Genomic DNA, 11,890 nt, shown 5'->3' on the forward strand with positions numbered 1-11,890 from the left:
TTTATGAATCTTTCTCCTTCAATTACGCTGTCGAACAAGCTTTCTTCGTCAATATGTAAAACTGCAGAACTCATTAATATGATTATTTTGGTTTCATTGGCAGTCTTCCAGTTGAAAGGATTCAGTTGTGCAAAATGGGTAAGGCTGGGGTCAAAGTTATATTAATCTTAATCTGTTTCATGTTCCGCTTTAGTTAATAGCATTTGATTATGTCTTAATCTCATGCAGGGAAAAATTTTCCTGAGAAATCTCGCTGCGAAAAGCGTAAAGAAGCTAGATCTGCCAAGAAGCGAAATTTAAACGAAGCATGGCTGGAACCATGGTTGTCAGAATCACGATTCGAATCGTAAAATCGTACGATTCTACGATTCAAGGACTGGTGTACGATTCTGATTCTAACAGGTGAATCGGAAATGGCTGAATCGGTATGGAATCGCGAGTTGGGTCGGTGAATCGTGGAATCGGTCCGACCCAGACGATTCCACAATTCGGCCCAAAGCCCGCAAAATTGGGCGGCCCATTCACCTTGTCGGGTCGGATTTCGGTCCTCCTCCTCACCTTTCTCTTCTCTGCTCGAGAACTTCACAGAATCATAGCCCTAGTTGGAGAAGAACGGCTCAGCTCTCCACTGATCTTCAGCCCTAATTTCTCGTTGTCTCGTGCATCTTGCTCGTTCGTCCTCGATTGCAGTCCTCCTCAATCCTCCCTTCTTCTCCTCCATTCGTTCTCTCTTCTAATTGCAGCTCTTCTACTCTGGTTCGGTCGCTGAGGCGCAGGGCTCGTCTACTGAGGTGAGTCGAATCAGTCAATGCTACTTCTCTCAGTTCTTTGTGCTGTCTGTGGCTCTGTGCTAGTGTGACTGATATGTGCCTGTGGCTCTGTGTGACTATGTTGTTCTTGCGTGACTGGTCTGCGCCTGTGGCTCTGTGTCTGTGTTGTTCTGGGTCTGTGCTGCCATTGCTGAAATTGAACGAAAAATCCTAAATTAGGATTCCTAACTAAATGTAGGAAACTATAGATTTGAGTCTTCGATGCTTCGATTGCTCTTGCACAATTTGCTTGTTGAATGAATTGAATGCTTCCAGTGAATGTGGTTTTATGGTAATCTTCATCGTGCATTTTATAGGATATGCCCTTGTGAGTCACTGCATTGTTCCCATGTCGTAAATTCTTGCGCTTTGGATAATGAGGGGTTGTATAAGGTTATGATGTCAATTTATTATCTTTATTATTGTTTAAAGTCACCCACTTTAACAAGTACTTTCTTCTTAGCGTTGTTGTGCCACTCGCTTCTTAATTTAAGATGGCTCAAATCTTCCCAATCATATATGTTAAATGTTTTTCAGCTTAGTGCCCTATCTCGTTTTCTTGATATCTATATTTTGTCTGAGTCACCAGTGAATTTGTCATTCTATGTTGGAGTTGTTTTATGCTCTTTCTAATTTGTGTTTGTCACGCTTCTTTCCACTGGAATGTATGATCTACTGCTCTAGGCAACCTGGAACATCAGGTTTTTATGCAATCTTTATCCTCTTTTCACTTTTTTTCTTCGTTTGTTCAGATATGGTGACAGGACGTGTTGATCCATTGGTTTCATGTATGTACACCATTAATATTTGCAGAAGTCTCGGAAGTTAAATAAAACATCTGCTGCTCTAAAGTTGGCGAATATTGAGGAATCTAAGTCATTGTCTAATAGTTCAACAAGGCAAGAGAATTCACAGATCCCAGCTGGCCCCAGGGAAGATCAGAGCTTGGAACCTTCGGACATGCTGAAAATAGGTGGAGTTAATAATGATTCTTACGAACATCAGGGTTCTGCTACGGCTAAGATTGGGAAAGTGAAGAAGAGTGTGAAGAAAAGATCAAAGTCGAAGTTTGAGGAGTATCTTCTGAAGGATGTGCAGCTTGCCGATATATATGCAGAAGAGGATTTGGAGTTGGAAAGGAAACTAGCAAAGAAACTCAAGGTGAAGGAAGGAAAGTTACGTGGATTAGATGATGGCCTAAACGAGTTCTTTGAACTACCGTGTGATCTTGAATTGGAATATGCTGAGGAAAATGATTTAAAGCGCCGTAAGAAAAGATCCCTGGGTAAAAAAAGTAAGAGGCAGGAATCAAACTGTGTTTCAAACGGTGCACCTGATTCAATGACTAGAGCCTCTGAGCCACAAGATGTTCCAGATGAAGTTCATTCTAGAGAGGGCAAGAAAAAGACAGAGACATTGAAAGATGATTCAGGATTGCACCTGCCCGAGCCAACAGAAACATCTGAAGAAGAAGAAGTCCCTGCCAAGCCCCCTGCACCAGAGGCTAAAATGAAATATATTGCTCCTCATTTAAGAACTCGTGTAGGATCGGAGCCCGAAGAGCATTCACAACTCCGTAGACGTGTAAGGGGTATGGAATGCATTTAATCCTTTTTGTCGAGTTTATTTCTTATCCCAATGCCTGTACTTGATAAGTCTTGCCTTTTTCTAGGTCTTCTGAATAGGCTTTCGGAAGCTAACATTGAATCTATCACGGGAGAAACAGCCACAATCTATCTGGTGAGTCATGTGGCTCCAGATGAAATATTTAATGTGTTGATACATAATGACCTATTGGTTAGAGATTGTGTTCCATCCTGCTGTTGGATCGATGTTTATGAGAGTGTTTTCGTGTCTCAATTCATTTCTGAAGTTACTGGTCTGATGGAGTAATTATCACTTGCTTTATGACTATTCTTCATCATATTTGATCCTCTTTGATAATAGTTTCTGTGGAAAATCAGAAAGTAGATTTGATAAGTTCTTTTGGATATATTTGTTCTATCTATTAAATGCTTTGAATGCTCGAACATGCGTGAATGGTGGATCCAGTTTCACTTATGGCTTAACTTTTCTGTTTTACATATATGCAGTCACTTCCTCGCAATGTTGGATCCCAGATTTTAAGTGAAGAGGTTCTGGCATCTTGTGCAGGAGGTCCTCGTGGCAACGAACAGTTAAGATTTACACATACCATTGACTCATGCCTTGTCTTTTCTTCATCTGCTTGATTAATATGAACAATGATACTTTCCAAGTTGAGAAACTAGACTGATTCAAGACTCATGCCTTGTCTTTTCTTTGTTTTTCACGAAGTTATTGTATCGACACATCTATTGGTCCTAAAATTAAACATCAATTGGAAAGTCAATCGTTCCTCTCGTAGACAGATAATTTTATGAGACATTATGCTAGATAAACTTCTTGTTAAGTAAATAAGCGAAGCACCAAGTTGGTGTTGCCATAATGCTTCATCTGTAGGTTATTTCTGACTTTTATTTTTAAAAGAAATTATTTTTTATCTTTGAAGGTATGCTGCTGTTTTTGCAGCCTTTGTTGCTGGCATGGCTTGTTTGGTTGGTGTAGATTTCAGTGCAAAGCTTATGGCATCTCTTGCCAAATACTTTAAGGTATGCCACATTAAAGTGAAAAGTACCATTAAGTTAGCATGTCTACCATATCTCGTGTATGTTATGCAGAATTCTCCTCCAACTACTTTAGTGATTATCTGGTAGTTATATTGGAGTTTGGAACTTATTGTTTCTATTGTTGCTGCTTGCTTTATAGGATGAATATCTGAAAGAGGATAATCTTTCCCTCCGAAATCTTACTCTCTTGCTGTCTCATCTTTGTATATTTGGAGTCTGTTCAAGGTGAGTGAGCTAAATAGTCTCTGGAAGTACAGTTTGCTGGAAATTTTTGATTTGACAGAGCATTGCATCAAAAATTATGTTGTATGGTTGTTATACCTTCATGATATCATGTTTATCATTTGTATTTATCTCCCAATAGGATGAAAAAGAAATGACATAGTGATTATTTGTAATTGCCTGGTGGATGTTCTTGTTGAAAGGAGAAAATTTAAATGTTTGCCTCTAGGTTATCTTGCGTTATTGTGTTTAGAGATTTGGAGTTTTCTATTCAAAAAGGGCCTCATCAGCCTTTTTCCATAAGTACTTCTTACCGCTAATAGATTTTTGTTGCATATACTTTTAATCTCGGTGTTGCAAGTATATTTCTGAGGAAAAACTAATTTTTTTTATAGCCATGGGTTTCATCAGTAAGTCATATATTGTATCTACCAATCCTAAAGGGGCCAAAAAAGAACCATAAAATAAAGTGATATACACACTCATTAGCATGGGAAAAAGCTTAAAGATTGAGCAATGCTATTAACATATTGTCAGACATTTTTCCTCTTCCAAGCCTAAACTACTGAGCTTCTGTTTGGGGCAAGTGATTGTCAAAACTTGTTTTCCTTGTTAATGGAGAGAACTCCACTCCCGTTGAATTATGTAGAAAATGCATACCAAGTTTTGTTAGGAAAATGCCTTGTTCATAATGTGAGTTATTACCTCTATGTTGTCTATTTGATGGAGCCTTGAACACGTGGAATAACCTATATATATTCGTGATGATTTGCAGCGATTTGATATACGACTTTCTGATCACCTTGAGCCGACGTATGACAGAGATTGATGTCGCTACTATCTTGACTATTTTACAAAGTAGGCCCTTTATGAAATACCATTTCTGCTTTCTCTGTATGCTTGCATCCCCTTTAAGATTTCTTTTACCAATCTTTGCTGTTCTTTCTGAACCTATCTTCAGAATTTGCACATGCAATAGAATATCAATCTGTTGTGCCTAACCCAATGTCGTAAATGTCAAGGCTGTGGAATGAAGATAAGAAGTGATGATCCCACTGCCATGAAAAATTTTATAATGAGTGTCCAGAATAAGGTCAATGAGTTGAAGGCCTCCAATGAAAATGGCCAAAAGAACATTAATGGCAAGAGGGTGAGTCTTTTCTCCACTTTTACCTCCAAAAGCAATTATTTCTTGCAATTTTTCCCTTCCAGTCCCTTTCTATTTTAAAGTATCTTAATGTATTATGTTACAGATGGAATTCATGCTTGAAACCATATGTGACATCAAGAACAACAAGAAGCGGACTAAGGAGGATTCTGCGCCTCATACTAGAATAAAGAAATGGTTGCAGAAGGTCTGTTTTGTTTTATTTTCCCCTTCTCAACCGATTCTTATATCTTCTATTTCATGCTGTCACTGTTCTATTATCTTGTGGTTCCAACTTTAGTTTCTAGAGTTGGGTCTAATAAGAGCAAACTTTTGAGTACATTGCTTAGGGTAGTTGCCTGCTGTAGTTCATCAGCAAGTAAATATTAGTGTAACATGTACCAGTATGCTTCAATTATCGGAGTACCCAAATAAGCCATTGTGATTTTAAAAAGAAAGATGCATCAGACTTGCTTAACTAATAAAAATTGATGGATAATGCTAATATTAAAGTGTTTGGGGACATTGATCAGTTTCCATCGGAAGGCCTGATGAGTGGCACTGAACAATGTCACTAAAATTTATTCTTTTAACAGTATTGATCTTGCAGTAGTTTCTCTTCTATATCAAGGAGCAGCAAAAATCGAGGCACATTGACTAATGATCATAAGGAGGTTTGGTATTGTGGAAATTGACTAATTTCAACACTTCTTGTCCAGTTAAGAGTAGAGGACGTTTTAATCAGGGGAATCAAGTGGAGCAAGCTGCTTGATCCCAACAAGAAAGGCCAGTGGTGGTTGTCTGGGGACATAGCTTCGGCGACTGACAATGTAGAAGAGGTTGCAAGTACAATCGACAAAGAGGTTCTTGAGGCCCGAAAAATGCTAGAGCTCGCATCTGCCCAGAGTATGAACACGGATGCTCGGAGGGCTATCTTCTGTGTAATTATGAGTGGGGAGGACTACATTGATGCTTTTGAGAAACTTCTGAGGTTGGATTTGCCGGGAAAGCAGGTAGCCTTTTATCAATGCTTCCCAGTGGCAGTTGCTTGTCATGATATTGTATGGGTATCAAAAAGAATTGCTTACACTGTACTTTCGCACATCGCAGGATAGAGATATTATACGGGTGCTTGTGGAGTGTTGTTTACGGGAGAAAGTATTCAACAAATATTACACGGTTTTGGCTTCTAAACTTTGTGAGCATGACAAGAACCACAAGTTCACTCTGCAGGTACTTTGTCAAACTCCTCATTCAAATCATTCTGCCCATTATTTCTGAAAATGCAGCTTCATGCCCTAATCGCTGCAAATTGAAAATATTGGCGATAGTTGAGAATAACCTTTTGCATTCTTGCGTACTCGTAAAATGAGGGATTATCAAGTTGGTTTGAATTTTCTTTCCTAAACAATTAATGACTTAGGGCAGAAGCTGATTGGAATTATCTCTAGAATTGTAGCTCAAACAATTTGTGCTTTGCATTGGATATCGTATCCCCTTGATTAGGCCATCTAAAGGCAGTGACACACTTCTATGGTTTTGATTCTCAGTTTTGCATTTGGGACCATTTCAAAAAGCTGGAGGAAATGGCCCTTCAAAGGTCCATGCACCTAGCAAAGTTTGTGGCCGAAATGGTGACTTCCTTCACCCTCTCCCTCGCAGTCCTCAAGACCGTAGATTTCAGCGACCCCGAGCAACTAAATCCGAAACGGATCATGCATTTCCGGATGCTATTCGAATCTATATTCGAGCATCCTGAGAGTCTTATCTGGAATGTGTTCTCACGTATTGCAGTAGTCCCGGAGCTCGAGCCCCTCAGATATGGTATCGAGTTCTTCATCAAGGAGTATGTCCTGCGGAGCAATGAAGGGTTTGCAGCAAAGTTCAAGGTCATGAAAAAAGCTCTCAACAATGTGGAAGGCGTCCTCATGTGAATTTCGCAGTTAGAACTATGACTGCCGCCTTCTGCAACACTATTGTTGGCCTAAGTAAATTTTTACAGGTTAAATTAAGCTGTAGTTTGAGTAGTTGCCAAAACCAGAAGTATTTATTCCGGAAACGAAGTTAAGGAGGGTTTATGTATCCCTGGAAGTGGAATTTTCCAGGGTACATCTAACTGTTGGTTGGAGGATGTTTGGATGAAGTAATGCACGATAGGCCATTCGTTCATAAACCGTAATGATCAGAGTACATCAAGTAGGGTCATTGTCAGCTCTCTGGCCAACAGATCGACAATAAGAAATACTCAAGTCTGCCAATAAGAGGACTATAATATCTGCTGAAGAGCCACAACATGAACAAAATGTTCCTGCAGGCTCGTATGCATCTTATCTAATGCGCACGAGAAAGTTGGCTTCTCGATAGATATGATTCCCTCTAAAACCCTGAAATCTCCTGGCCAGTGACCTGCAAGCTCATAAGCTGTCCTAAGGTCGGATTCCCCGTCGTCAACACACACTGAAGCGAGACTATTTATCTGAATATAGGATGGCTTTGGACACGGTCAAGGATATCCCTGGGTATAGATTTTTGACATGTCCCACTCGCCATAGGTGACACGATGGCATAGCGAGGCGTTTTCGTCAGCGATGAGCTGCCTTAGGGGGCCAACTCCCCGCGAGTCGTCACCCTAGAAAAGTGCTACTAACAGTCCCTAATCGCGTATCAAAGGCCATTGGAGCAGTCAATACGCGAATCCTTGTAGTGCGTAGGATTCTAAGTTTAAGCAATCTTCTCTGGTTTTCTTCTACATTGCCCTTTGGAGTTAAGGCTCAAGTAGGAGATGCCCCAGTCTAAGATGGTCGAGCCATGGTTTGCCGGCCCAAGCTGATCTCAGCAATCGCGTCTTGGGTGGCTTCAGCCTGGTTGCATTAGAGCATCCAAACATGATGACAGACCCGGTCTGGGTGGATTGAGCCCCATCCCAGTTTTAGACACTAAGGTGGCTCGAACATAGTCAGGGTTCTTCAACCGGTCTGGATCTGGGTCGTTACTTGCTCGAATGATGATCCCTCTAAATCTTTTGAAGATGCAATTTCGAGTGATCAGATAGACAGTAGGGGCTCTTTTCAACCGCGTATGCAAAAATTGATAACTTGCGATAGCTCATTTCGTTCAACTGGACTCATAATATCATATCATCATACAAGAATCAATCCCCTGCCAATCTAAGTGGGTTTCATGTGAAGATAATCCCAAGGAAGAAAAGGAAAACGTAAGCGGAGTGTAAAATTCGGGTGAAAAAGGACAGACAGTCTGCCATCAAGGATATCATCCCCCTAATATTTGATCATGGAGCTCAATTATTAGACAAAAAACAATACACCGGACCTTAATACTTTTAATAAAGATATCAAAACCCGATCACCGAGACTCCCATGTCTCACTTGGCTCAGGCGAGCTGGGTGCGGAGGAGCTTGGCAGCAGCCACCATGTTCTGGAGGGCCGGCTTGACCTCAGCATACTTCCGGGTCTTGAGACCACAGTCGGGGTTGGCCCACAGGATGTTGCTCTTGAGGACCGTGAGCATCTTGTTGATCCTGTCCGCTATCTCCTCAGTGGATGGTATCCTGGGCCTATTCCAGCCCCCTACTTCACCCCCTCGCTGAAGACTGACAGCAGCTTCTCATCAGACTGGGAGTTCTTGATGGTGATGACATCGGCGTCCATGTCGATGATCGAGTGAATGATGTCGTTGAAGCTGGAGTAAGCACATGTGGGTGTGGATCTGCCGAGTAATTAATTTCACAATGACACAGTTTATTAACGCCAAAACTTAATAAATTAATGAAATCATTTACCATAAAAGTTAAATGGGAGTATTGAGAGGTTAGATGGGTAACCTGAGTGGCGTCTTTGACGCCACAGTTGGTGATCCTGAAGGAGTGGACGGCCCGGTCCAAGTAGAAAGCATGTTCGGACTTCCTCAGGGGCAACCCTTCTCTCAGAGCAGCCTTATCAATCTGTATCACTTTGATCCCGGCCGTCTCAAGGTCCTCAACTTCATCCTTGATGGCCAAGGAAATCTGATAGCAAGTCTCGAACCTATAAAACAAACAGAATGTTCGTAAATACCACCAACATTCTACAGTTACTGAAAGATAAAATAAGGTACTGCTTTTCAGATCTTTTTATTGTTGTCTATTTTTGGTACCTAGGTTGATCATTTCTGACAAAAGACCAGTTGATAGTGACGGGGCCAGTAAGCATTCCCTTCATTGGGCAAGAGGTCATGGTCTGGGCTCTGGAGGACCAGAAGACAGTCATCGGCTTGGGACGGCTCACATCACCGTAGATGATTGGTGGCTTCGCGCAGCGAGATCCATAAGATTGCACCCATCCGTTAGCGGTGAAGGCAAAACCCGAGAGCTGCTCCCCAAAGTACTTGACCATATCGTTTCTCTGCGATCATACAGTTTCCAACATTCAGTACGTTTGTGAAGGATAATAAAAGAGTAGTGTGGATTCTATTAGATGTATTATGGGAATGCCGACCTCGGGCTCTCCATGAACCAAGACATCATAGTCAGGGTTCTTCAACCGGTCAGGATCTGGGTCGTTACTTGCTCGAATGATGACCCCTCTAAATCTTTTTAGTGGAGTTTCGAACCCAGGATCGGATAGATACTGGAGCTCCTCCTACTATTCAATCAAAACTGGAGAGGGAAATGCCAAAAAGAGCAACAGATGAGAACATCCTGCTGGTGCGCTTAACCTTAGCGTCCGATCAGCTATCATTTTTATGATAGGAGAATCTACCTCATCCTTTTGTCCGGCCAAGGTCTTGGCCAAGACATTCACTTCAACAACCTTTTGAGCGGCAAAAGCAAGCCATGACTTGATCTCCTTGTCTAGTTTGGTCTCATTGACCAGGTCAACAGCAGTGTGCAAGAGGGAGCAAGAAGTGGACACCACGAGCTTGTCTGCATAGGGGCAGATGCAAATATGATCATGATCAAACTCGTAAAAATCAGATTGTGAAAGTAAAATCTGAAGTCGAAAGGAGTCAAATGTATACCTTTGCCGACAATGCCCTCAAGTGCCCCTAGGGTGTTCAGAGAAGCAGCAAGATCATTGGCCCAGATATTCCTACCGTCAACAACTCCAGCGAAAAGGTACTTCCCCTTGGGAAATTCAGCCTTGATCAAATCAAGCGTGTTAGTTCCACGAACCAAGTCAAATCCAAATCCAGTGACACCCTTCAGAGAGGTCAGAGTTTTGTAGGCCTCAGCAGGCAGTACGTCTCGATGACCACATTCAAGCCAGAAAGGGATGATTCCAGCTCTGAGCAGGCTTCAGTGAATGCTTGCAACTTGTGAGAGTCAAGATCCATCACAAGGGTGGGCTCATCGAACTGAATCCACGAAGCACCAGCTGCCTTAAGTTTGCATACAACTTCCCTGGAAGGTTCAATCAACGTCATAAAACCAATCAGAGCTGAACTCTATCAGCGTGAGCTCCTCTAAACAAGAGTGCTTAATTCTTACTTGTAGATTGGAAGAATCTTGCCAAGGAGGGATAGAAGAGAAAAGGTCTTCTCCACACCCTTGGCAGGCTTAGATAGCAGCATGATTCCATCCATAAATCTATTTTCTTCCCTATGAGTTCTAGTCTCAATAAGTATGAGACAGGTCCGATGAGGACTGGGACAGTGTCCACTCCGAGCTGGAAAACAGAGAGAATCAGCACTATTGAATCAAATTCACAATACTAAGGTGACGTAAGGGGAAAGGAAAAACTTGGTTCACGTAAACACCTACCGCCTTGGCCTCCTTGTATTCATCGACAGCCTTGTGAGAAGCCTAAGAGAACTTGACATCGGGACCCAATTCTGGGACAATGTAATGGCTGGATCCAAACAAAGCGTACATTTGTCAATATTACAAGCTGCAAAAATTTTCAGGTGCATGACAGATATTAGAGTTAGTTTTCACTTACTAGTTAGTATCAAACCACTTGGTCATTTCAATAGCAGGGACAGAGGCATTTCCTCAGGCCATGGAGAAGTACACATCAAATCAAATCTCGCCTCCATTCCAGCCATATCTAGGAGGGACAGCCCCGAGCATGGCAGTGGTGTCAAGGACCTGGTCATAGTAGGCGATGGTGTTGCTGGGAATGTACTTGATGCCAGCCTCAGCCATCTGCTTCCAGACGGATGATCTGAGATCAGCAGCCACCTTCTGCAAATCCTCAGCGCTGCTCTTCCCATCCCAGAATGACTCCAATGCAAACTTGAGCTCTCTCTTGGGGCCCATGCGATGGTATCCAACAATGTGAGTCGCCATTCTCTGTTAGTCACATTTACAGAAATCCAACTTTCAGTTGCATTAAATTCAAAATAATGTGTTATTCTTGATATAAAATTCTTTCAAGAATATTTGCAGCGGACTATATGTACGTCGTACAGAGCTTTATGAGAAGCCAATCGATTAAACTATGACAGAAAATGACCCAAAGTGAAATCCATCTTTCTATGCCTCGTGGGAATAACAAACCAATCTCATAAATTTAAAATACCAAAGTGTGCATATCTTTTGTCAAGAGAGCTATCCAGCGAAAAGGCCTGGTGTACTAATTTTAATGTGAAATTTCATGTGGGGAGAGACATGTAAAGAGACAATCACCTAGATCATGTTGCATTGGAACGTGAAAGGAACGGCAACATCAGAGTGAGACATTTATTCAACAAAACGAGGAACAGACAAATAAATATACAGCAGATCTATGGATGGAACAGAAACAGACAATACAAGATGCTTTATGTCCAAGCATTTAAACAAAGGTACTATAAAAAAAACAAGATTCAACTGGACGTGCAAAGATCAGATATGGATCAAGGCAAAGTCGCACCGAATTCAGACAGTTACAGTAAGAAGCAAGCCACTGCAGAGATCTAAGATAAGTCTAGATTCATCAAAACTTCTCCAGCTCTACACTAGTAGGAGGTCACATAATGTCTGACCATACCGTTTATGCAGAACTGAGAGCTCACAAAAAGAGGATCTCAGTGAACCACAACTGGTAAATCACAATCACGAATTGCAGATAGACAAAGCTTAGAT

The 11,890-nt window shown here is 41.6% G+C and overlaps 1 protein-coding gene and 1 pseudogene across 3 annotated transcripts; one reads left to right on the forward strand and one right to left on the reverse strand.

Moving 5' to 3' along the window:
* The first annotated feature begins 580 nt into the window (after positions 1-580).
* LOC116204476 (nucleolar MIF4G domain-containing protein 1-like) lies at positions 581-7,022 on the forward strand. 3 transcript variants are annotated; one of them, XM_031536582.1, is made up of 12 exons: positions 581-791; positions 1,562-2,400; positions 2,482-2,549; positions 2,903-2,985; positions 3,340-3,439; positions 3,597-3,682; positions 4,455-4,537; positions 4,702-4,829; positions 4,933-5,034; positions 5,546-5,839; positions 5,937-6,059; positions 6,377-7,005. In XM_031536582.1, the coding sequence occupies exons 2-12, from the start codon at positions 1,770-1,772 to the stop codon at positions 6,758-6,760; spliced, it is 2,082 nt and encodes a 693-aa protein (XP_031392442.1). In that variant the 5' UTR covers positions 581-791; positions 1,562-1,769; the 3' UTR covers positions 6,761-7,005. The 3 variants fall into 3 exon arrangements, with proteins under 3 accessions (XP_031392442.1, XP_031392443.1, XP_031392444.1); XM_031536583.1 differs by having other exon boundaries at positions 1,623-2,400; XM_031536584.1 differs by lacking the exon at positions 581-791 and adding an exon at positions 1,498-1,510 and having other exon boundaries at positions 1,623-2,400; positions 6,377-7,022.
* Positions 7,023-7,905: 883 nt separating this feature from the next.
* Positions 7,906-11,343, reverse strand: LOC116204317 (annotated as a pseudogene).
* Between the last annotated feature and the right edge of the window lie 547 nt (positions 11,344-11,890).

Source organism: Punica granatum, chromosome 4 (genome assembly GCF_007655135.1).
Source record: "Punica granatum isolate Tunisia-2019 chromosome 4, ASM765513v2, whole genome shotgun sequence".
Taxonomy (NCBI): domain Eukaryota; kingdom Viridiplantae; phylum Streptophyta; class Magnoliopsida; order Myrtales; family Lythraceae; genus Punica; species Punica granatum.